This window comes from Tetrao urogallus (genome assembly GCF_951394365.1).
Source record: "Tetrao urogallus genome assembly, chromosome: 1".
Lineage (NCBI taxonomy): Eukaryota > Metazoa > Chordata > Aves > Galliformes > Phasianidae > Tetrao > Tetrao urogallus.
The window spans coordinates 138,113,919-138,140,437 of NC_136813.1; the positions used below are offsets into that span (position 1 = coordinate 138,113,919).

General features: G+C 44.3%; 1 protein-coding gene across 1 annotated transcript; it reads right to left on the minus strand.

The window, feature by feature from the left end:
- Positions 1 to 5,755: 5,755 nt before the first annotated feature.
- On the minus strand, positions 5,756 to 26,134 carry ATP6V0A4 (ATPase H+ transporting V0 subunit a4; the record flags this gene model as incomplete). The annotated part of the gene is made up of 20 exons (XM_079549142.1): positions 5,756 to 5,849; positions 6,647 to 6,818; positions 8,739 to 8,856; positions 9,778 to 9,906; positions 11,670 to 11,777; positions 13,437 to 13,653; positions 14,624 to 14,742; positions 15,926 to 16,019; positions 16,418 to 16,575; positions 16,692 to 16,831; positions 17,576 to 17,726; positions 18,184 to 18,396; positions 18,471 to 18,564; positions 22,177 to 22,259; positions 22,752 to 22,878; positions 23,039 to 23,133; positions 24,062 to 24,187; positions 24,868 to 24,962; positions 25,423 to 25,501; positions 26,018 to 26,134. The coding sequence occupies 20 exons, from the start codon at positions 26,132 to 26,134 to the stop codon at positions 5,756 to 5,758; spliced, it is 2,529 nt and encodes an 842-aa protein (XP_079405268.1).
- Between the last annotated feature and the right edge of the window lie 385 nt (positions 26,135 to 26,519).

Sequence of the window (26,519 nt, forward strand, 5' to 3'; positions counted from 1 at the left end):
GAAGCCAGCGTTCAGGTGAGTCCTTGACACTGTATGCTCTGCTCTAGCATTTGTCTCCAAAAGACAGGTTTACACGTAAGACTTCAGTAAATCTCCTGAGAGTTCCTACAAAGAGCATAGGTTAGTCATTGCAAACACCTGCAGACCTACTTGCCCTTAGGAAGCTTCTCATGTCTGTCAGAGCTGTGGGGAGTCACGAGGAAGAGTTTCCTGCTATTTGTAAATCACACTGAAAATACTAAATGGTAATTGCACGAGCCAAAAAACAGCAGTGCCAAAGCTGTTGCTGGCAAGGAAAATAGCAGTCCTCCACCATAAGGGAGTAAAGTGAAACCACTGCAGGGTCCTAGCAGCAAGATGACATGATGTATGAATGATCAGATACTCCCAATCTTAAATCAAGGCTCAACTAGATTTCTTGTTTTTCTCAGGTTTTGGGTTTTTCTGAGTGAAGTTTTCTTACCTCTGAAATGTCTTGGTCACAGAGGAGCAGAACTTTCCTCCCTTACTTCTGCCTCTTTCTCTTCTGTTTTCTTTCCTCATTGTGCTGGCATCGCTGTGTGTTTGGAATCCAGCTGTAGGGAGTCAGATTTCTTCCTTACTGGGTACAGCCAGGTCCCTCCCCAGCAGTAGGTTGTACAAGGAGGGGTGCCCTGTGTCACAGGGAGTGTGAATTCAGCTGGTTCCTCTGCACCTACAGGTGCCTCTGTGGGAGTAGCCCACTATGGGTGATGGTGCTCACTCATGTCTTTTGGTGGGGAGGAGGGAGATCATGGAGTCATTAAAATTGGAAAAGACCTATAAGATCTCTTGTCTCATCATCAACCCATCTCCACCATACCCACTGAGCACATCCCTCAGTGCCACATCCACCTGGTCCTAGAACACATCCAGGGATGGTGACTGTCTCAGCAGCAGGAGATGGAGAGTGGACAGTGAAGATATGACCCTGTCACAACACTGGTGAGATTGTAGGGGACAAGTTTCAGAGAGCAGATCCCACAGTGCTAACACCCAGGTAAAGGGGTTTTGCTGCCCTGTGCAAAGCCATGAGCTGAGCCCAGCCACTGTTGTAGATACTAGCTGCCCCAGGCCAGCTGAAGCCAGGTGCCATTATCACAAAGAAAACAGGGCCTGTTCATTAGCTTCATCTCTCTAAACTTCCTAACCAATGAGTACCCATGGCTAGCAATTATTCTGACCTTGACACAGCAAATATCAATACTGCAGGTTGTGCCGACCAGTAAAACCAAGCTATGATATACAAGTGCTCTTGACTAGGAGTATGCGTGCTGATCTTTATTTCTCAAATATGTTGGCTTGTGTGGAGTTGATGGTGTTTTCTGTCTCCTTCCCATGAGAGTTCCCCAAATCCTTCTCTTTTGAAATATGTTCACCATGCTGACAGCAATGCTGTAGGAGTTTTATCAAAGCATGGAACTTTCATGCTGAGTTTCACACTTCCAAGCATCAGGAATGCATTTGCTGTCAGCTAACATATGCCATTTCACAGCCCTATTTTACATCTTCCTTTTAATAAGATCTGATATTCAGTCACAGCCATTATTGACAACTGCTAAACTAAATGCAGGATGCAGGCTGCTAAATCCATACCTTACACTTTCATTTGCAAGAACTCAGACACTATGCACGCAATCACAGAAGGGTACTGAAATGTTGGCGTTTCAACTTCTCATTGCAGGAGGGAAAGGATGGCCAAAATTCCAGTAAAAGTCTCAGCTGCAGAGATATGCTTTCAGATGTTTGGGATTGAACAAAGGCATGCTATCTATTACTTTTTTTTTTTTTAATCCACCTCATGATATTTTAATTACTTGTAACAGAAATGCAAATAAACTGGTCATAGTGGAACGTGAATAGGAACATCCACATGTATGAAAGTTCCAGGAGAAACAAGAGAGTGAAGGGGAGAAGAAAGACCTACACAGCTGGCCAGGGACATGACAGACAGCTATTACATAGGTGAATACTGAGGAAGGTGCTGTCTGCTGCAGGAGCCAGAGGCTCCAAGAAATTCCTGAAGGCTATAAAAACTTTCTCCACAAACCAGTCCATCATTACTGATCCACCATACATAAGGGACTGGACAAGAACATGGGAACTGGCTATCTTTATTCCCCATGTCACAGGTCATCTTGGCAGGAAGGCCCGGCCACACACAGCTCTGGTTCTCATAAGGAGGAATCATAGAATCATACAATGGCCTGGGTTGAAAAGGACCACAATGATCGTTTAGTTTCAACCCCCATGCTGTGTTCAGGGTCACCAACCACCAGACCAGACTGCCCAGAGCCACATCCAGCCTGGCCTTGAATGCCAGGGAATGAAGGGATGGGGCATCCACAGCCTCCCTGGGCAACCTGTTCCAGTGTGTCACCACCCTCTGTGTGGAAAAATTCCTCCTAGTATCTAACCTAAACCTCCCCTGTCTCCATTTAAGACCATTCCTCCTCATCCTATCACTATCCACCTCCGTAAACAGCCATTCCCCCTCCTGTTGACAAGCTCCCTTCAAGTACTGGAAGGCCACAATGAGGTCTCCCCAGAGCCTTCTTTTCTCCAAGCTAAACAAGCCCAGTTCCCTCAACCTTTTCTCACAGGAGAAGAGCTCCAGCCCTCTGATCATCTTAATGGCCCTCCTCCGGACCTGCTCCAAGACTCCATGTGTTTCCTGTACTGGGTTCCCCAGGCCTGGAATGCTCCAGTTGAGGCCTCCAGGTGGGGCCTCACATCTTCTAGAGGTCTTGCTGAGTAGAGGGAGACAACCACCTCCCTCTCCCTGCTGGCCACCCCTTTTTATTGCAGCCCAGAACACAGTTGGCCTTCTGAGCTGCAAGCGCACACTGCTGGCTCACATCCAGCTTCTCGTCCACCAGGAACACCAAGTCATTTTCCGCAGGCCTGCTCTCAAGGAGCTCTTCCCCCACTTTGTATAAATACCTGGGATTGCCCCAACCTAAGTGCAGCACCCTGCACTTGGCCTTATTGAACCTCATTAGGTTTTCATGGGCCCACTTCTCCAGTCTGTCCAGATCCCTCTGCATGGCTTCCCATCCCTCCAATGTATCGACTGCACTGCTCAGCTTGGTGTCATCTGCAAACTCCCTGAGGGTGTACTTGATGCCATCGTCTATGTCATTGATGAAGATGTTGAAGAGCACTGGCCCCAAGACTGACCCCTGAGGGACACTGCTTGTGACCGGCCTCCACCCTGACACAGAACCATTGATCACAACATTTGGCTGCATCCAGCCAGCCAATTCCTAATCCATTGAAAAAACTAGGAAAAAAACAATCCAAAAAGAGTGAGTGTGAGTGACTGAAATCAGTTTGACTTTGTTACCACGTTCTTCTCCTATGTGGCCATTCACTGAGGTTTTTTGTATTAATTTTCTATAAAATTATGTAGCTCATGTCATCAGCCCTCAGAAATAAACACCCTCCTAGCAATGGATGCAGAGGCAGCGCTTTCTCTTAGGTTAAAAATTCCCAGTAAAGTTCTGGAAGTCACATGTCTTCCATCAGTGGGTAAAGTCCAAACAATGACAACAGGGTGTTGTACCAAGGTCCACCAGTCTGTAATGGCTGGATCTGACTACATCTGGTGCCCATGTTCACAGCACCAACTAGAAAATCTGATCTCATTCAGCCTAGCAGCTGTGCTGGGGAATGGGCAGTCACTGCTCTGCCCAAAAGTACCTAAATACCAGAATTCCTATATCCAACCTGAACCTCTCCTGGCACAACTTGATGCCATCACCTCCAGTCCTATCACTGTTAGCCAGCCCTCCCCCATCTCGTTACAACAATCACTGTTCAGTGCAGTAAACAACAGACAATTTTGACACCTGCAGCGTTCATGGGATAACTTGTTTTTCTTGCTTTAAATATAAACCCGAGACAAAAAGTATAACACCCGGAAACTCCAAAAGGAATAGGTATTCTGTTTCAGGTAATGGTTTCAGGTAATCACCTTCTCAGTTACACTGCAATCACATGGAAAGGTGCAATAAGGATAAAATACGCACTTGTGCAGAAAATCCCCCCACTGTTTCACAAAGCAAACTTTTATCTGTTTGATAATGCACCCAACTATCTTGGCCTTTCTTGCTTCAAAACATCTTTTCTCTCAAACCTCTACAGAATAGGAATAAACTAATTAGATTGGAGTGAGGAAACAAAGGCGATGTCCATACACTGAGCCACTGTGAGACCAGCTGGAATGACAAGAACCACAAGTTACCCAGTCCTGAAGAGCCAGAGCCATGAAACCACATGTACCCTGGACACATGCCTGTACCCACTCTTTCTTCTCTCAGCTCTAACTCCAGATCCAAGTCTAAGCTGCTATTAGAATGAAAAATATTGCTGACTGTTGGCAGCCAGTGTCCAATGCCACTACAGTTTCTTGGCAATTCAAGAGAAAAACAGAACAGAACAACTGCTTTGCCTGAGGATGTGTGTTCTGTCAACACAGCTGGAAGGTGACTCTCAAGGCTGACCACTGCAGTCTCATGGCCCATGAAAACTCCTCCGATGCACTTGCTGCTGGGAACCCTTAACAGTTCTTAAGTGGAGTTGAGTATTAGGAATCATAGAATCATAAAATGGCCTGGGTTGGAAGGGAGCTTAAAACCCAAGCAGTTCCAACCCCCTGCCATAGGTAAGGCTGTGAACCAGCAGATCAGGCTGCCCAGGGCTCTGTCCAACCCAGCCTTGAATGCCTTCATGGATGGGGCACCCACAACCTCTTTGGAGGGAAGCAAAACATTCCATGTCCAAAACATTCCATGTGTCATGTTGGGATTTTACATCCTCCAGGCTTGAAAAAATAGCCTGTCTTGATTAATACTACTCAGTTTGAAAAACTGGCAGTTCATGAATATTTAAAAAAGATCATGGTACATCAACACTGTGAATTCATCTCAAATGTATTGATTTCCCTCTTCTCTCTGTTCATTAAGTATTAGCATTACTACACGATCTGTTTTAGCAACCCATCTTGAGAAATACAGCACAGGAGGAGTCATTTTAAGTTTCCAGTGTGAAACAAGTCCATAGAGAGAAATAAATTGGCTGCCAGTGTGGAAACTACTGCACTTTCTTTGTTTACACAGCTCAAAACCAATGCTTTTGTTAAGTGATGATGTGTGCAAACTTCTATAATCTCACATTGTCAAGACCTGGAGCAAATCAGATAATAGGAGGGTTCTTGTAGTAAAGCATGTAGAAAATTGCCTGCCTGCAATATCATCTGTCCATGAGCAGTTTTGCATTGTTTGTGCAATGAAGGGCAGCAGTCTTCTAAGAGAATTAATCATTGTGAAACAGTCAACCACAGCTTCAAACAACAGCTGAAACATGTTTTCCTTGTAGAGAAATAAGCCACAAAGACAAGTGGAGCAAAAGACATGCAAGTTGATTATTAATAACCAATTTAATTCAAAAGAAGCGCATTGCTTCTTTTTAACCAAGCACTGGTCAGCTGATCTGATCAAATACTGAGGACCAGGTACTTGGCAAATTAGTGGAGATATGCAGCTCAGGGTCCAGCCAACCCAGCAGATGAAGCATCTGTGTTATTACTGGGACACTTAGGACATTTCCATGTACAGCTGATCTTCTTCCAACGTCTATGTCCCATTCTATATCATTGTATATAACCAACTCTGTGGGCAACCAATGGCAAGGAAATAGGGCCTGGTCTGATAAATGAAGAATCAATGCACTGGCTTTAGTCTTCTGCAGTGCCATCTATGATCTGCTTGAAGGAGAACGGGCAAAATTTGTATCCAGCTCCCACATAGAACTTGTTCTGGAACTCCACCCTGAGGAGGAAGCAGAGAGAGGCGTCAGGGCCACTTGGGGTGGACAGCATCTGTATCCAGATGAGAAGCCAAAACATAGTGCCTGTGGAAAAAAGGAGCCACGAGAGCTGGTGGCCTCCAAGACAAGAATGCAGTCTCATTCCAGAGCCAACTGGGAGACACAGGCGGCCCTGGAGAGCAGCTCAGCACTCATTAGCTCTGACTTTCCTTAAGCAGCCTGGAAATGCTCTTCAAGAGACCAGCTGGCAGGACCTTGTATGCCTGCTAAACTTCTTGCAGCTCTGAAAGCTGGATAACCACATGCTGCAGCTGGGATCTCTGGTGTGAAAGCAGCGCAGTGCTGCCTAGCATACTTCTTACCCTCCCTGCACAATAAGGAGCAAATTCACCACAATTTGCTGTAGCAGCCACAGATCAGGCTCATGGAGTACACCAAGTTTTGGTGATGGTGGGGGAGAATTTGTTACCTCGGCCTTATTTTACATGTTATCATGCAGGTCAGTGTGGCCTAGGAGGCACTGCTCATTGACTGGGAAAAGCTGAAGGCTCCCATTTGCTCTATATCCCTACCACCCTCACAGCCTCACAAGGATGGGTCACTGCACAGTGTAGCCTAGAAATGTAGCAGGCCGCCTGTGTCTCCCTTCCAGGCAAGACCTGCCACTCTGTTGGTCAAAGGTGTACAAACACATATGTATCAACATGGCACAGTTGGTGCGGCCACCACTGTTCCTCCAGCCCCATCCCTCCCAGGGAGAGCTTAGGGAAAAATCTCCAGAGCAGAGCACACAACCTACCAATGCAGGCGCAAGGCATGCAGAAAGGCTGACAAACCCTCCATGACGAGCAGGATGGCTACGGTCAGCACTGCAAAAGCAGCAAAGATGATGAAGACAACAATGAGGCCTACCCAGCTGCTGTTGTTTAACCCATTGTGCATTACCATCGTCCAGAGAACTTCTGACAATTCTGCGAAAGGAAATAACGAGAAAACAGTTCTGAGAAACAGCCATGGACAGACACAGCACTCAGTGTGCTCCATTTTTCCCATCTAGGTGAGCTGGCTTAAAATGTCAGCCCTGCTGAGAGTAGTTGTGCATGGCCTCCCCTTGATGAGAGGGGAAGGAAAATGCATGCCAGGTTATTTTCCATTGCTTCTCTTCACTGTGTTGGAAGATAAGTGTGCTGCTTTGGCTTGGCTTTATGTCACCAAGACCACACAAGCACACTACCAGGTCCATTGTTACCCTGATACAATAAAGTAATCAATTTAATTTGCACATCTTTAACATGACAGCTGGGCTCTATGCAGAGCTTTATAGAACTGCTTGCTGCTAAATCCCAGTGAAAGTGATAGATTGACATAGTCAATACATTTGCAGATGAGGTTTCAAGCTGTACTGATTGATGCCAGCAGACCCACAAGACACAGAGACAAGTAATTCCCATTTGTTCCCCAGACCATTTCTTCTGGAGTGTCACAGGGAAGTTATGGTGGGGTGGGATGGAGAAAATTGGTTGGTCTCACCCAAGCCAAGACAGGCTGTTTTAAACGTTTAGGTAGCCTGCATGCTTGTTAAAGATTTTTTTCCCTACACAATTGTAAATCAACATTCTCATTACTGGCATATCTGATGTGCTTGGCCATCAGGAGATCATATTCCTATCCTAGTTACTCCAGTTACCCAGGATAGATTCGGAACCAAGAAATTTTTGTCTTCTGATACAGGCAAAGAAAGGACTTAGCCCAGCTCTTCTCCATCCAAATACTCCAGCCATCACTCCAGCCTTGTTTTCCATTTCATCAGTCCTTGCATGATGGGTTCTCAGGCCATATCCAGACTATAAGTTCAAAAACCTGTTATTTTAGGTGACATGGTGAGGGATCTCTTTGTAACTGATGCCCTCAGGAAAAACAGTCCCTTCAATATCCCTTTGCAAGGCTGCAAAGGAACACAATGATTTTCCAGGCAGATTTCTGACAACACTTATGACTGCCCTTGTCTCGGCTCTTTAGCTAGTTTATTTTATTTAGATACCTGTCCTCCATGTGAAGCTTATGCATGGTAGCTTCCATTCAAATTCTACTACGTTTATTTCTGTGCCAAGAACTACTGCTCCCTCCATCAATCCATGGTGTACCCCCTCCCTTCTGTTTTATCCTTCTATGTCTGTACCCAGCTCTTCAGGACAGGCACAACTCATAGCCAGAGGTAGTATAGCAATATTAAAAAAAACATTTCACAAAAATTAGGGTAGTTGAAGTTCCAGCCAGAGGGAACTTCTAGTGTTTGGGCATTTGTTTTTATCTTAAATTAAGGTAAAAGACACTGAAATGCAGTGTATTTTTCACGACATATGAGGTTCCACTATATATTGCAGGGAAAAATCCTAGTGGAGATGGTAACATCCAAGAGTTTTTGAGCTGAAACTTTTTCTAAACTAAATCAAAATATCTTTTACAAGTTTTTGATATTCATCTGCATAGCCTAAGGCTACAGCAAGTGCCTCCCAGAATGTGCAGCTATAGTACCAATACTGCAATTACTTTTTTGGACAGAAGCACCCATTTGGGTTGCACCTCCTACACAGACACATGCCATGAGGACTCTTCCAGCAGTAGAGTTAAGGAATAGCATGGGAAATGGGCCCTGGCTAGGAAATGCAGTCAGGAGGTCCCTGACATTAGCTCCTGGGAATCACCACTAAAAAAACAGGTAAGTCCATCACAAAACACTTGGATTTATCTGAAGAAAAACACTCTGAGAGGCAAACACCTACAAGGAGGACTTTGATCTAATGGGGAAAATCTCAGCAATAATCAAACACCACGAGAAGCAACGATCAGCATGGAATTGCTGGTGAGGTAGCTAACAGGTTGTCACTCACGTGCATGGGCTAAGCTCAGCGCCCAGAGCCTCAGGTAGGACGCTGTGTTGGAAATGCAGCCAAGGCAATATTCAATGGTATGGATAGCTTGGTGGACAAATGTGTCTCCAAAGTTGAACTAGAACAACAGAAAACCAAAATTTTTTTTCTTACTTCAGTGTTTCCTGATTAACATTCCACCAAAGACTGTTCATATTCCTCCATTTCCCTACTATGTCCTGAGCAACAAAAAGATGTTATCCAAAGGAAAAGACTGCATTGAAACATGTCAATTCTCTATGTCCTTTCCATACATTCTCCTTTGAAGAAATACAATTTTAGTGAAAAACAAACGTTCAGAAAACAGGTCATATTCCAGTTTCATAATTTCGAATCTGGAGTAAGGTGGGAACCCAATTGCTCCCAGTCTTTATGATTTCCACCAGAGGCAGAAATTCTTGTATAAAGTAGGTGTTTCCAGGCTATCTGCATTTTGGCATATGCCTCGTGGGAGATCTCACTGAATAAGCGTATCTCTTAAGACTGTGAAGATTCCCTTCTCATTCAGACATATGCACACCCAATATTGTTGGTACTTCAAACTGTTACAAACACTTTTGTCACTTTTTTTCAGTGTTGCTGCATATTGCAGAAGCCCTTGACAGTCTGTGCCAAAGAAAGATTTTTCTCCTTAGCCAACACTGCAGGCTGCCAACTTTTAAGTGCTTCTTTGCAATTTAAAAGAAGGAAAAATTGCTGACTCTTGAGAAAGCCTTGACCTTCTCTGGGTGCAATGTGGAAGTGAAATAACTCCCTGGGGAAATGAAAGCTCGAGGTTTGTAAGAATGCCTTCTCTCACCAGACAAAACATAAGGAAAAATTTAAAGGAATTTTTTCTATTAAAATTCAGAGCTCACTCTGTTTGGAAATACAAACTGTTGCAACAGAATGTCTTCGTAGCTTGTTAAAAAGAAGGGCTGGCGACTCTGCAAAAACCTTCTGTTAGGCTTTGTGTCTTGTACTACTGCCTGAATATTTCCTTCTGTTCACATGTTCTTACCTCTTCTTCATCATCCTCATGGGCACCACCACCATGGTCTGCTCGGGAAGCTTTCTTGGTGTGATTGGTCTCTAGGGCATCCACTTCATTTTCTCCCACAGTGTTTCCTGGGTGAGCTTGAGACTGAATCTTTCAGAAACAAAATGTAATGTGACTTTTGTACCATGCTACAGCAGACTATGGCACAGAACTTCATCACTAATCTCTTGACAGGTAACGTGTGAAGAACTATATCATGAATATGAAGACAATTTCAACAGCAGTCCATCATCATAGACTGCAAAAAATGAGTACTCCTACTGAATGGCTAGAAGCAGTAGTAAAAATTTCCCTTCTAGAGCATTTTTCAATGATCAATTTAGAGCTAGTTTCTTGTGTCACAATGCACATTTTTATTGTCACAAATCAAAGAACCACCACTTTTGGTAAATGAGAAAATTGAGGCTTATTAAGGCTGATCATTTCAGTTATATAACATCCAAACAAAGACATCATCATCAAGTGAAAGGGAAAAGGAGCCTGACAGGGACAGATGACTTAAGGAAGGTCGCAAAGATACTCACAGAAGTGCAGTGCGGATCTCTAGGTTCATTTTGAATCAATGAAAGCCTCATGTCAACCAATCTCCTCTCCATAATCATACAGAGCTCATCTAGAGGCCTGAACAACCTGATCTGAGCCTCATCTCAGAGATGATAGCATAACATAAGAATAGCCTTGCATTATATGCCTATAATAGTCCTATTATACAGCACAACAAAATACTGACTTCACAGCTTCTGTCAGGTTCTGCTTTGTCGTTCTTTATAGCTTCCAGTGGGTTTCATGGGCAAAGTCTCATGATAACACATTGTTTCTTACCACAGCAGTAATCTTTGTCACATCTGCTTTATCTTTGGATTATCTGAATGTCAGCAAAGAGAACAGACTGTTGCAAACTTATAAATCTGGGTAAATGTAAGATGTGATCAGACAGCTAACATATGAAAATCGGGAACAGAAATAGAGGGGCAGTACAGGAGGTGGGGAAAAGCTGTCAAATGTTTCCAGCATAAGAGCAGGATCTGGAGCTAGCTATGTCAAGCTTTCATTGAAATCCCAGAAGAATGACAAAACAAGGAATTACAGTGCAGAGGCAAGGCTGCAAAAGTCTCCCAGGGACCTGCCTTTCAGTTATAGGTCAGAAGTGACTGAGTTGGAAAGGTCACATAGCAAAACCGGTATCTCTTTCTTCCAATAGAAACATCTGTGCCCTATAAAAGGTACTCCAGGCACTACCTCCCACTATAAAGAGAAGTAAATCCTGACAGACAAGTAAAGTCCTGTTAGCGTAATAAAGGAGAGAATTAATGAGCAACCAGGAAACTGCAGCTGCTGCAATTATGTACTAAAGAGCTGGGTGAACCTCAGAGCCCAAGGGAAGGAGGGTTTTGTTCATGCGAAGGCAGTCACTCAGGGATAAAGCATTTATGAAAAGCTTTTAAATAAAGCCTTTTTTGTAAGAAGTGTTGGTCTCTCAGAGACCAGGTTTGTCAAAGATGCCCTGTTCCTAAAGAGCAGCCAATCTGGTTTGTGAGCTAGGCATGCAGGCCTTTGCCCTCTTATTGGCTTTACTGGTCCTTCTAAAACTCCTCTAGTTTTGGATATTACTTTTGGAAGATCTCGGCGTCGCTGTTCTCCCAATAGAGCATAGCCTTCTGAACAAAATCTCCTGCATCCTATTTAGATGGCTCAGTCAAATGTCCATTCTCTAAAACACTGTTTGAAATTTCTGGAGAAAGTTTGAGATTAGAATAAAGCAAAATTAGTTCACTGCAAACAATTCTGGAGGTTTTCTGCCTCAGCTTTGCCTTTGCCACCCTGAACCCCCTTGCATGGCCCACATCTCTCACCATGCGTCGTGCTTTCTGGTAGTTGGCTCGGAGGATGAAAGGTTTAATTAGCAGCATCCAGGGAATAGCAATCAGAGCAAATATGACCAGAAAGCTCTGCACTTCTCTCTAAAAGAGCCAAAAATAGAAAAATAAAATGTCATTTTTACTTCCTTTAGCCAAATTGATGGTAAAAAACTTGATACTATAAAATGTTTTTGTTTTACTCAATGAATACAATCCTCAAATTGGTTGACTCTCCTCTGCATATGATTATATGAAAATAAACGTATTTTCACTTCTTAAAACTCCAAAAAGTGCTGCCAGCTGGAGATGGTTGGAGACTTGGAGATGAAAAGCTTTTATGTTGAGAAGTGCAATTTGCCAAAACCCAATGTTACGTACTTGAACCTGGCTCTCCAATGGCCCAAGTGAATGTCCTAACCACTGGGTGAGGTAATGAGTCTGCCTTGCTCTGATCAAAGCAGAAATGCTGCTGTAAGGGCCAATCCATTCAAATCTTCCCCTGGAAAGCAGAGAATCCAGGATTTGCTTTCCATTTTCAACTCCAGAAGGGAATGAAATTCCCGTAATTTATCTTTGATAACACATTGCCCCCACCAGTACATCAGTAGAAGGTGTCCGTGTCGCAGCGTGCCACCCCTATTTCTGTCCCAATGTAAATGTTCGTACTCTAAAACCAAATCAACATGACACAACACAAACCTACAACTTTAACATTTTTTTTAAAAATGGCTCACCTCCCTGGTCACTTCATGGCTGGTTTCGTACAATCTTTGCATTCTGACTATGCAAGGAAATTACGAAGATAATGGGGGGTGAAGGGTAGGTATATGGAAAAAATACAGTTTTCACAGAAAACTTTAGATTGTTCCAGAGTAAAATGCTGCTTAATTATTTTTTTTTGAAAGCTGGGAAAACTCCTCTGCAGCCTTAAGGCAGTTATTAGGGACAGACCAGTTTTTTCTACAAGATCTGATTTGCCAGTAGCTCCATAACTGAGTTAAAGGTGAAGTGCCAAAATGCGTAACCGAATAGATGTAAATGTATGTGTGACTGGAGGCAGCATTTGCTTGCAGATTTTTCATTGATGCTGCTGATACAAATGCAAGCAACAAGAAAACTCCCTGTTTGGAGCAAAAAGATATAACTTTAAAAGAAGTTTTCTCTCAGTGGAGGTTTTTTTTTGACTTCTATGTGTGGGTAGTTTGCACACGTGTGTGTGTGTGTGTGTGTGTGTTTGGTAGTGGTGGTGGGTGTTTTGTTTGTTGCTTTTTAAGTGAGCTCCCCAGAGAAGATACATTTGAAAAAAAAAAATCCACAAATCCTCAGGTTACTTCTATTTTTTAGCTGAAAACACAGTTTTCAGATTTTCCAGAAAAGAAAAGAAAAAAAGGAATACATCATCAAGAAAAGGAGACACTTGTTTTATCTCCAGGATGTATCAAAACTCAATGACAGTATTTCTGCAATAGTGAGCACTGACTGTCTATTCACCCTTTTTTTTTGTTTTTCTCCCAAAGTATTTTAAATTGTATCCTCATCCTAGCAAGATGACACTAACAGTAAGGTTTCTGCATCTCTGATAGCTCCGCTCTCCTACCTGTCTACAGGGCCAAGAAGAATACCAGAAGAACAAACTTCTCCTATGCAACTGGCCCTTGTAGTTGAGGTTCTGAGTATTTTCCCCATTTTTATGCCCACCCTCCATACATCCACTGCAAATTCACAAGAAGCTGCAGTGGATTCAATCTTCTTGATTCATACCTGGTGCAGATACAGTGGAGCATTAGAAGCATCACTGTAATTAAACAGAAACATATTGATGAAGTGGATGAGAATGCTTGGTGCGCTCTGTGATGAGTGGACATCAAAATGACACCATTTGAAAATAATCATGAAGACAAGGTAGCCAAAAAGACATATAATAAAGATCATCTCTGGAATGAACTGCAGGATGATGTTGATGTATTTCTTGAAGTAGCTGGAAAGAATAAGAAAAGATAGTTACAATTAATACAGTGACTATTAATATGAGGTTGCACCCAAGCATGACAAATTTGCTTGGTGTGTATACTATTTAGTCTTTGGAAAATCACATTAAAAACATACTACTATTACTAGCCAAGAAGAACTCTTTAATGGCAGTCCATATGAATGAAAGTGAGTATTTAAATGCAAAAGCTTTTTGTACAGATTATCTTCAGGTTCTTGTGCTTTCCCATTAGTGCCTGAGCATCTCAAAAGATTAACACGTTCAAATAAAAACCTATTTTCAAAAAAGAACCCAACAAATTTACAAAGCATTATAAGTTGAGGAAGGTCAGAAAACAAAGAGTAGAATCAATTCTGTGCAGTTCTCTCTCTCATCTTCAAACATCTCCCATCCTTTTGGTGACTACAAACCTTCAACCTATGAAGAATCTCTCAACGTAGTGGGTTCACTTCCTCCACTCTACCTCCAATTCTCAATTTTCTTGTAGAATACAGAGGGAGAGGAATAGACATGCACATACACATCCTAACCAAGGGCCCACTGAGTCAGGAGGAAGAGGTGTACACACAACGTGCAAGGTATCAGAATACTTTGGATTAAACCTAAAGAATTTGTCTTTCAAGACAGAAATTACCAACAAGTGAAAGGTGTTGCATATTTTTAATGTAGCGCATTTTAATATTTCTGCAAAATCAAGAAGATGGAGAGAGAAAGTGAAAAAGACAATTTGCTCAAGAGAATAATTACAGTGTAGTGGTCATCCCATCCATCTGGCCTTTGGACTTCACACTCTATAATAGCAGTGGTTTGAATGTCACTACAAAGACTATGGGGGAAAGAGTGAAATTCAAATCAACAGAGAGGATCAAGACACGAGGCTTTCTCTGAACGAGGGACACTAGTTTAGAGATGAGGACTTCTATGTGTAGCAGCAAGGGGCTTGGTGAAACAGACTTACATGTGGTTAAAGAGACTGAGTATCACCCCAAAAATCATATGCACAATCCCAATCACAACTGACATCTTCATTTTGTAGGAGTTCAGAAAAGTCAACTTGTTTGATGCAATGTTCCAGATCTTTGGGAAAAGGTGCAAAGAGACAGAATAAGATTTTCAGGTTATTGTTCAATAATACATTTGTGGAAGTCATTCCTTTAATTACATCAATTTACTCCTACCTGTACTAGTAAGAAGACTAAGCAACAGAAATCTAGTTGTTCTTTATAATGCATCTCACTCTGCCAAACTCCTAATCTAAAAGGTATAATGTATAATTTAACAGAGGAAATATCGGGGAGTTAAAATGATGTATTGATTTCATTTCATTCGTCCAGAAATTGATGCTAAGGCTGGTAACAGAACCTAGCCATTTTCAGTGTTATTCCTTGCTTCTCGGCTCAAATATCACCACCAGTGGGGGAGGAAAGACATGAGAAGATTTCTCCTGTTGCTAGAGAAATTTGTTCAACATTCACCAGAGAAATAATAAGAACAAAGCACGTTCTACTTTTTTTTTGAAAACAAAAATGAAGCTCTTTCCAACTCACTGGCCATGGAGACCAGATTATTGCCTGCCTCTCTGTTGTTCCTCCCCCACATTCATGGTCCCAGCCTCTCAAACAAGCAGCAACCAAGGTTAAAAAGGGACTAGCCATGATTAACCTAAATTAGGTATGTGTCTGGGAGATGTACAGAAAATTCAGCTGTCTCTGACATGACTTCCTGAACTGCACTGCCTGCATCCTGGGCTGAGCTTCAGAGCTGAGTTTGTGAAAAAGTTACAAGGTCAATTCCTCCATAAAACATGGGAAGCCCACATTTCTTTGTGTGACCAACAGAAATGAGAGCACATCCAGCAGAGCAGAGGTTAATTGGATAATGTTAAGGTAGAAACAGGAAAGCCTGAGGTTACCAACTGCATTTTAGTATGTGGTAAAGAGAGAACAGGAAGAATACGAAAATAGGAGAAACAACCTGGCTTTCAAGGCCAGTTTGGATGGGACCCTGGGCAAACTAATCTGGTGGGTGGCAGCCCTGGGGGGGTTGGAACTGGATGTGCTTTAATGCCCCTTCCAACCAAAGCCATTCTATGGTTCCACATCCTTGAATGCTAAAGAAAAGCATCACTAGTGCTGCATAAATAGACAAAGAGAAAAAAAGAGAAGAACATGGCTTCAGGAGACAGAGCAAGGAGCTACAGATGTACCTAATGTATAGAGACAAGAACGAAATACAAATTAGAGCAATTTAATTTAATTACTGGATCTATTCCAAATGGGTATGGATTTCCAGAGTAGACCCCTGGGACTGCTGGATCCAACTGCAGCACAGTGTTGTCGAGAAGCACTTCCTTACTGCAAGAGAAAAGTGACATAACTTTTTGCAGCTTAATTTCACCACATAAACCAACAGTGTATTTACACATGATGTGCTGAGAACTACCACACTACATCTCCTACCAGCTCCAATATTTCTCTGAACTGTTACCCTCAGTTTGTGTGCACATGTGTGCAGAATTGGGTCCTACACAATGACAGTCTTCCACCATCCTGATAATTCTCTATGCATAAGCCCTGGACATCAGTGTTTGAACAAGAAGGCTTGTTCCCAGGGGCTCCGCCTTTTCATTTCAATGGTGAGCTTATCTGTACGTATCAGACAAAACCTCTGATTCACTGTCACTGTCTTTCTTTTCAAGCTTGTGTGCTCCATTTGGTGTCTTTTCACTTATTTCCCACATTTAGCCACTTACTTCCACGTGTTATTTTTAAACATGGGGATAATGTGCCAGGAAGAGCCAAAGATGTTGAATGATTTGGAAAAGCAGTCATTGTAGATGAAGCCAGTATACATGGAAAATATGCCCATGAGCAGGATCAGGTAGCGCCCACTGAAAAAAGTGTTCCAGATCTGCAGGGGAAGAAGGCAGCAGTGGTAAACATACACCTGTTGGACACTCCTTTTATTAAATGAAACAATGAGCCTTCTCCCAGGCTGATAGGGTCCATCAGCTTGTTGGTACTTGCCTCATTAGTGCTCTTCTGGGCCAGAAGGCTCTCCTCGTTAATGACCATCCAGAGCGCAAAGCCCAGCATGACAGCACCATGACCACAGTCCCCAAACATCACCGCAAACAGGAAGGGGAAAGTGATGATAGTGTAAGGAGCTGCAGAAAGGAAAACATCAGAAGCTCAGCTCCTCCTAAACAAGAGGAACTCAGCAGAGAAGCAGCTCACCCCACTTAGCCATTCCGCACAGCTGCTGTCCTTAAGAAATCCTTGATCTCTCCTCTACTCACCAGACAACCACATTTACTGCAGAACTAGTTTTGCCACTAGAAAGAGTTTTCAATTCCACCTTCAATGCAGTTTTAGCCTTCGTTCTGGCCCACCATTAAAAAAAAAGGCATAATGTGCAGACAGTTGCATCCTTTGTAGCAGAAAAATGCATTTGAAGGTTAGTTTCATGTTTCTCAGTCTTCTGGGCTTAAACAGACTGAGTTTATCCAATTTGCTTCGACAGACTCTCCTATCCTCATTCTCTGTGGTTTCCTTGGAATTCTCTACAGCTGTTGCACACTTTTCTCAGGTGCTTTTGGCTTCTTTGCCTCAACACAATAAGCTCAATTCATTTTCTTGCGAGCTTACTCTTTTCCTTAGGGCTGCTAACTCACCATTTGCTCTCCATCTTATATTTGCACTATTCATTATTCCTACTGCAAGAAATCACTGGAGACTAAGGGGCCAAATTCTATACCTAAGAAAATCCATGCTTGCACACTAGGCAATACCACTTTTTGCCAGTGAAAAATACTGTCCACATTTCTCATTGCGTTTTAGCCTGGTGACAGAATTCAAAGATTTCATTTTGGCTTTGGCAAGGCTGGCACAGATTGCCAAGTGTTTCTCACCTGGGTTCATCTCCCTGTAGTTGCCCACACCGTACGCATCCACGATGTTCTGAAATCCAGCTGTGAACTTGTTAGTCCTGTTGAAGGTAGGTGGTGCCATCCTAGTGTGTATGGTTGTCAGGATAGGGGCGATGGTAGAGCCACTTCTCTCCTGCAAACTCAGTGACAAGGGTAAGCACAGTCAGGGTGGCTACCAGGGAAAAATTGGTCCTGCAGCACCAAAGCCTTTGTTCAGACACACACAAGCAGCAACATGAATGCTGGACTCAAGAGTGTTATATCTTAACCCTTTTTCTCATATCCAGATTTTCCCATTTTCTATGCTACTGATTTGTTCAGGGGAAGCTGTCAGCACTGCTGGCTCCTGTGGGTTGATCAGAAAACTACCAAGATTTAGCGCTGATCTTAAATTCCCTGAGGCCAAGCAATCAAGCAATAACCTCAACTTCAATTAAAGGACAGAAAAAATTAATTAAAAGACAATTAAAAAAAACTAACAAAACAACAACACAGAAAATGGAGTCCAGCATCACAGTAGCAGACAGAAGCCTGAACATATGCTCAACATATGAGCAACGTGGTTTGGGTGAGAGCACTTGTTCTCTTACCATTCCCTGATGGAGAGCTCTTTTTATCCTGCCAGCATCAGCTACTGGGAACCAGATCTCTGCAATGACACACTGCTGGGTGACGTCAATGTTACAGCAATTCAGGATGTGATAGATGGCCTTGATTTTCTTTACCTTGATCTCCCAGGACCACATGTTGGCTGCTGCCTCGTGCAGCAGTCGCTGGCGGTGGGACTCAGTTTGGGTTATCACCTGTAACACAGCACAGGCAGTGCTCAAGATGGGAAGCAGCGGGTAGTATGGTCTATCGCGTTGTAAACACTCACTGTGTTTAAATCCTCAATCCTTGTGTTCACTCCATCAAGCATTTCTCGGCGCTCAGTGGCAGACTCTGGGCAGGGGTACACTGTGGCACGAAATCTAGCCAAGGGAAGAGAGACAACAGAAAAAACATTTGTCTCATTATCTCTCTCAGCTGCTACAAGGTACGTGGTATTATACAGCAGTGCTCAGCACTAACATCTCCCTAATAACCACAATAAGGATAGAATTATAGAATTGTCTGAGTTGGAAGGGACCATTACAGGTTATCTAGTCTGACTCCCCTGCAATGAACAGGGACAGCTGCAGTTAGATCAGGTGCTCAGAGCCCCTCCAGCCTGGCCTTGGGTGATTCCAGGGACCATCCACCACCTCTCTGGGCAGTTCCAGTAAAAAACTCATACCTTAAATCCAGTCTAAATATCTCCCCTCTTTTAGTTTGAAACCATTTCCCCTTGTCCTATCACAACAGACCTGCTAAAGAATCTGTTCTTACAGCCCTCTGGATACTGAAAGGATACCCTGCTTAAGTCCGTGGAAATTTCTTGGCCTACAAGGAGGCACAAAAATATAACCCAGGCAGAAGCAGCTCTGTAAACAGAGCAGCCAACAGATGTCCCTCTTGCACTGAGGCTGGAACAATCCCGTGTCAGTGCCTTGCATTACCCTCCCGCAGTCACTGGGGGAAGGCAGCGCCAAACTGCTATTTCACAGCAAGCAAACGCCCTAATGCATGCAGTCAGGAGAAAACAAAAGGAGGATGGCCATGCCCGGTCTGTCTGTATCGCCAGACAGCTTGTGAAGATAGGTGCTTCCATAAGCTTATCTCCAAGACTATATTGAGGAGATGCAGCTGGTTAGTTTAGCGTGGTATAATTAGGACAGATGTGGGCTCCCTTTGTGTGAGTGAGGTCTTGTCTGCATGCAGGTGTTGTGTACTACTTCACCTATGGTATGCAACATGAACACCCCTAGTACATTAATGTAAGAGCACTGCAGTCCTGCAGTGGGGCTGTGCTGAGGGAGGGTCACAAAAGGCAGCCTTTGTGCAAGTATGGCAAATGGAAAGAGATAGAACAGGATCATTGGGGTTATGTCTGTTAAGGAGAGAAAAACATGCTCTCTGTACAGAGACGCATCACTTCTGGCTTCATCTGATAACAGAATACATCACCACCTGCTCTCCGAGGTCAGTTCCAGCACACACACAAGTGAGGACAGTAGCAAATTGAACAAAAAGCAAAGCAGTTTCCTAGAGATCACCCCGAGCTGTGTGCAATGACAGCACACACTCTTTTGCTCAACTTCCAGGACTGAAGCTCTGCTCACCCAACACCTGGCACTCCCTTCCAAAGGTTACTCACCCTACTAATTATTCCCATCTTTTCATTCTTCACAGCTCTTAGTTCATCTTTAATAAGGATTTTTAATCAAACTTGAAAGCTTATTCCTCTGTGCTGTGGAGTTCCCCCATTCCCAATAATGTTACTGTAGCAGCGTTGCTTTGATCTTTTAACAGCCATTTTGCATACCGAGTATCAGGTTTGCCCTAATGGCACAGACATCTCTGAAAGCTCCTGGAGAATTCAGCAGGGAATCCTTACACTGATAAATCCAGTTTAGTATTCACACGAGCACTGAGGCAGCTGCAAGAAAAGGAGGAAAAGAAAATTTCTTACATTTTCCTCCTCCCTGCTCCTCTAGACCTTCCACTAATAAATCTGTGCACGGACTTAATGCTCGTGAAATTGGCAGACTAATGTTACCAATTAGAGTCAAGCAGACACTACAGGCGTAACCTGAGGCACACTGCTCTGCAAACAAATCTTAGCCTGCCTTGCAGGAGGCTGGCGTCTATCAGTCCTATGATTTTTGCAGGGTGTTTACCTGTCATGAATGATGACTTAGTGCTTAGCAGAAACGTCCTGCAGAGGTTGGGATGACACAGCCTTCTGTTTTAGGTATTATTAACCCTGCCTTAAAGATGAGCCAGACCAAAATGTCTCAACCTGTGTACCAGGCTGATGGTCATGGAGCAGAAATGGAGAGGCATGTGATAGATACAGTTAAAAAGCATAAACTCAGCAAGACATATATACAGGCATATTGGCAAGCAAAAAAAATTTGAAAAATAGGAAGAAAAGGCATAAAGGAGGATTTCAAGTGTAGCCTGATTAGCTGGCAATAAATGAAAACCTGCATGCTAGCACTGCAAAATGCATCCTGTGAATTTGTTTTCATAGAATCATAGAATCACAGAATATCCCAACTTGGAAGGGTCCCATAAGGATCATCATGTCCAACCACTGACTCCACATGGCACCACCTAAAAATCAGACCCTGTGTCTGAGAGCATTGTCCCAGTGCTCCTTGAACTCCCGCAGCTCAGGGCTGTGCCCACTGCCCTGGGCAACCTGTTTCATGCCCACCACCCTCTGATGCAGAACCTTTCTGTGACATCTAACCTGAACTTTCCCCATTTCCTTGATAGAACCTCCCTTGTCTTAGGGGTGCATGTTTCCTTTCAGTTACAAAAGCTGAGAGAAACTGGTCTAAGTTCCTTTCTGTGAAGCTACCACCACATCCGCACCACCAGCTCATGACAGCAAGTTGGCATGTTGTGGCCAAGTTGTGCAAGGATCCGCCCATGCTGCCAGCACCCTGCTGTGGAGCACTGTGCTTCCCATTTGGAAGATTCTGGGTACAACCAACAACAAAAATGCCGACAGGCATCGTATGGCCTATTCTTAAAGACAACAGGCAGCAGACTGATTCTGCACGGTGGGGAAGGCAAAACTCCCTCCTTTTCTGAGGCTCAGGATCAGATAGGAGCACCTGAGTCTCCCTGCGCTCTCCAGGCCTCTATGGCTGCTTTTCACAGAGAGACGCTCATCTGAGGAGGGCATGAGACTGATTTGGAGTGAAGTCAGTGCTCCTGATGTTTTGACTGAACCCAGGAGGCAAGGAAAGGCTTTCCTGAGGGAACAAGCTGGGCAAGAGCATTTGTTGGCTCCTTCCCCTTGAGCTTCTACAGGCTGTAGGCACTTGGCTGCCCTGCTAGGACTTGGGGCTATGCCTTGTATGGATTCAGTGACAGCTGACAGATCCCCTCATCAAATCTGATTTATGCTGCAACAAAGCCCATCACTCACCAGTGTTATGAAAGAGTAACAAAATATTCAACCCGAATTATCTTTTCAAGACGCTCAACCGGGTGGAAACAGGTCAAGCTGTATGAAACTTTCATTTCTCTTCTGGGCTCTGTCTCTGATTACCTGGATATTGCCCAGAGGTCTTGGAAAGGGGAGGGAGAATAAACTACAGCATCATCTTTTCATGCTGAAAAGCAGGAAAGTTTGAGAACAGCCTGGGGATTAGTTCTGAGTGCCTTGGCTGTGGGAACTGCTATGGCTCCTGGTTTTCAGAGTAAGGATGTTGAGTATTTCTTAAAAAGCAGTCCCCTTTAAGACGTCCCAAGTTAAGAACCTCACAATCAAAGCTCCTACTATCTGTCTCTAAGTCACCTTGGAAAACTTAGAATTTCAATTTCCGAGCGTCAAGCTGACATATATCTCTTCAGATTAGGAGCAGCAGAAGAGAGAAGCAGGATGGAGCTCCCTGGCTCTGCTGACAGCTCCCAGCCCTGCCAGCCCACGCCAACCAGCAAACACCTCCGTGAGAGTCCTGCCCAGCTGCTCGCCGGCTGCTTACCCATCACAAATCTTCTTGATTTTTTGTTTGAGCTGCTCTCCCTGATAGAAGATAATGAACACATTCTTTTTCACCTCTTCTCTCTGCAATGCAATTCAAGCAGAATTTAAAGCACTCGCGGCAAAGGATCAGGTGCAGAGAAGGTGTTGTTTCCCTAAGGCTGCCTCTTCAGTGTTAGTTCTTTTCCCTCAGCCCTAGTTTTCTAGCAGCAGATGCTGCTGCAGGGGACAGGCAAGGAGCAGAGGGGCAGGGACAGGAGATCTGGGGCACAGGGCTCGCCCTCAAGCCACAGAAGGAGTTGACTCTCTATGGTCATAGCCCACTGTCCAGGTGGCTCCCATAACACAGCCACCCCTCTAGGGCTCACCTTAGCTATGCAGTGCAGAGAAACCACCTCAGTGATGGCAAAAGTGGTAAGTGATAGCAAATAAACCTTTTCTCACTCTCAGGCTTTCCTGCCTTTCCTCTGCAGGCTGCCCTCAAGCACTGCAAGCACAGCCAGGGCACTGCTTTGGTTTCTTCAGGCCAAAGGTATGCGCAGAGGCAGGGAGAAGCAGAAGCAAGCAGGTACCCACCGTCACAGGGTCCTCCAGGGGGGTATCCATCTCGGTGTATCTCAGATAGATGTTTCCCCTACAGGCTCGCCACAGCAGACGCTCAAAGGGTATCATTCTTTCCCTCCTTATAACCCCTGCAGTGAATCTGAACAGAGTTAAAAGATAGATAAATAAATTACAAGCCCATCCTGAGACTTCTGGGACCTGTAGCACATTCAGGTTTGCATTCTCTTTCTTTCCAGTCTGTGATAGCAGCGCAGTGTGGGTGGGAGGCCTGATCCAGAGGGGCTGTCACCAATACACACCCCAGCTTGGCAGCTGCAGCAGAAGGGGTGGTCCTCAGCTCCAGCAGGCCAGATGTGTCTTCACTGAAGAAATCATCTGGCAGATTGGTTTCTGCCTGGAAAACATCAGTTTTATAAACAAATCTAAGTTTGCCATTTGAAAACTATTCTCATATCTTTCTCCTGGCATGCTGTTGGTTTTTTTTTTTCCCCCGCACAAAACCTTTCGCAAAGATTCAGAGCAAAAGAAAAAAAGAAGTAAAATACATCTCAGAAATGAAAAGCAGAAATCCCATCTGAGAACCAAATTCTTGAGCCCCAGTGAATCACAGAGAGATGCAGACTCCAAAGCGACTGAGATATTTTTGCAAATGTGTGTAGGTTGCTCCAAAAGTAATGCTCCTATTTTATTATTTTGGCCCACAATATTAGAGGTGGGTGTTGATGGGATGGTAGTAGATGCTGAACCTTCCCACCAATATTCCATTACATTTTGTTGCTGTGTGACAGATGGCAGCAGAGGAGCATTCTGACAAAATGACATCTGGCATAGAAACACCTATGAAGTAAAATTATGTCATCGAATTTCTCCAAGTGAAAAAAATGGCATCCACAGACACTTGCTGACCATTTATGGAGACCAAACAGTGGATGTGGACACAGTGAGGCAGCGGGTGGTGCACTTCAGCAGTGGTGGCAGTGACAGGAGGTCACCTCTGCTGGTACAGATTTTTACAAGTGCAGCACACATGCTCTTTGTCACAGTCAGTGAAAATGTGCAGCCAGTGCCTGTGTTGAAAAACAGTGCTTTGTAGCTGAGAATTTGCTCTATCAAATAATTTTATTGTGCTCTTTGTATCTGTTTATTTCCACAGAAATAAACAGGAGGCATTACTTTCAGAGCAACCTACATATCTCACTGACTTGTGGTAAAGGTCACTCTGATTTGCTTAAAAGCCAAAAACAGCATCCAGAACATATCAAAGCATCCACATTTTTAGGAATCATCCACATCTCTATGGGAAGAGCAAAGAGATCTCTCACCTCAAAGAAGTCCTGAGTTTTCTTCAGCAGATGCTTGAGTTCCATCAGCTCAAGGAAGTTCTGCTTCAGAGTCTGCTGATTCTGGTTGGCTTCCAGCAGCTCAGCCTCAAGTTTCTCCAGCACTGTCTGTTTAGGAGCCAAGAGCATCCAGAAAAAACTCAGAAGCCGCACAGTGTACCTTTACCAGGCTGATATTAAATCTTGAACAATAGTTTGTTGTTTCTGGTTGGTTTTTTTTTCTTTTTTTTTCTTTTTTTTTCCAACAAGGGAATATAGAACTATTCATTGAGCCTTTTTAGTAAGCACCGAGTTTGCAGAAAGGTATTCAGGAGGGAGAGGAGAGGGGAATCTAATCCAGGTTTATAAATATCTGAGGTGTGGGGGCCATAGTAGTGAGGCCAGTCTCTTTTCAGTGGTACGTGGAGACAGGACAAGGGGAAACGGACACAAGCTGCAGCATAGGAAGTTCCGCATGACTGTGAGCAAGAACTTCTTTATGGTGAGGGTGACGGAGGGCTGGAACAGGCTGCCCAGGGAGGTGGTGGAGTCTCCTTCTCTGGAGATGTTCAAGACCTGCCTGGATGCCTACCTGTGCGACCTGCTGTAGGGAACCTGCTTTGGCAGGGGGGTTGGACTCGATGATCTCTGGAGGTCCCTTCCAACCCCTACAATTCTGTGATTCTGTGATTACGATCAATACCTCATTTTCCCATTGCCACATTCCCTGTTGTATGCTTTGTCCTGTTCAGGCATTAAAGCCAGAATTCACCCTCTCAAAGCACAGGCAGGTAAGTGAGTAGGTGTACCTCCATATCAATCATTTCCCGAGGCAGGGGAGCCTCTGGGTACTTCTCTAGTTTGACTATCTCCGCAACATCTTCCATTTCATTTTCCAGAAAACCTGCAAGGAGAGAACACATAAGTCTTGATATGGGGTCAATGCTGCTTCATCATCCTGCTCGCCAGCTGCTGCTTAATGCACTATCAGGACCAAAGCATCACAATGCTGCTTGTGTATTAAAGATTTTTCTTCAGGTTGAAGCACAGCACAGTGGTAGGAGATATGTTGCCTGGACTGAGCCTTCTGCCCAGCCTCAGATTATCACTGTGATTTTACACATGCTAATTATCCTCCTTTCAGTTTTGTTAACTGTTTTCAAAACGGGGGCAAAAATTTATAGCCCACGTGGCGGTGAAGTGTTAATTAGCTGATGCAGGAAAAACACTTTCAGGGTCTTGGATGAAAATACCACCATTTTGCCTCTAGTCCTGCTTCATGGTGTGTGAGCACTTAACACAGACATAAATCCCACACTGCCAGTTGCTGGAGGGCTGGCTGCCTTTGACAAGCATTTACTTACGCAGGATCCTCTCCAAGGATTCACACCTTCTCACTTCATTCACAAACTTTCTCTGGAAGCTGTTCACGTTTGCATTCAGCTGAAGACAGGAGGGAAAAGAGGCCTGAGGGTGAAGGCTGAGCACCACCACACTCATTTTAAACATCAGCAGAGAACAAATGCCTTTGGTGCAAGAGGATGTCTTACGGGCTCCTAATGGCAGGGCAATACCATGCTATTTCTGTGTATTAGGGCATCGTGGCTTTACCAGTCTAGTGGGCTCTCATAGAGAGCCCCCCATTCTCTGCTGGTGGAAGGTGCTGTCCTAAAGGGTGTGCAGGGGGTTTGCTGTTCACTGGGTGGGGACTCGGAGATGGGTGCTATCTCATAGAATCAGAGAATCCTTAGGGTTGGAAAAGACCTCCAAGATCATCTAGCCCAAATGTCAACCCATCACCAGCATGGCGCTTGGCTTTCTGATCATCTGTGTGTGTTCCTGGTCTCCCCATGGGCTCTTTGACTACTCTGCAGGGGTGAGATTCACCACGCATTTCCCCAAGTGCACATCCTGGAGAACACCTCTAGCCACCCAGCCTGCCTACCAGGTACCACTCACATCTCTGAACTGGACCAGGCCCAGGTCTCCCAGCTCAGCCACGCAGCAGTAGGCAGCCTCCACTTGCAGGAAGAGCTGCATCAGGCTCATTTCCTCGCTCCGAAAGACAGAAGCCATTTTGGCTGACCTTCTCTTGCTCAAGTGTCCACAGGGGCTTCAGCAGCTGTGTGGTCTTCCTCACCCGGGGAGGTACTGAAGGTGCTGAGTGCTGTGGGAACATTGGGATCACTGAATCATAGAATGGTTTGGATTGGAAGAGACCTCAAAGATCATCTAGTTGCAACCGCTCTGCCTCAGGTAGAGTTATCAACCACTAAATCAGGCACTAAGTCAGGTTACTCAGCACCCCACCCAGCCTGGCCTTGAACATCTCCAGGGATGGGGCATCCGCAGCTTCTCAGGGCTGGAGGCTAACACAGCGCTGCCCATCACATCCTTCACAAGGATTTCTTCTACTGCTGAAAGCAGGAGACTCCTCAGGCACACAAGACTGCACCCTACC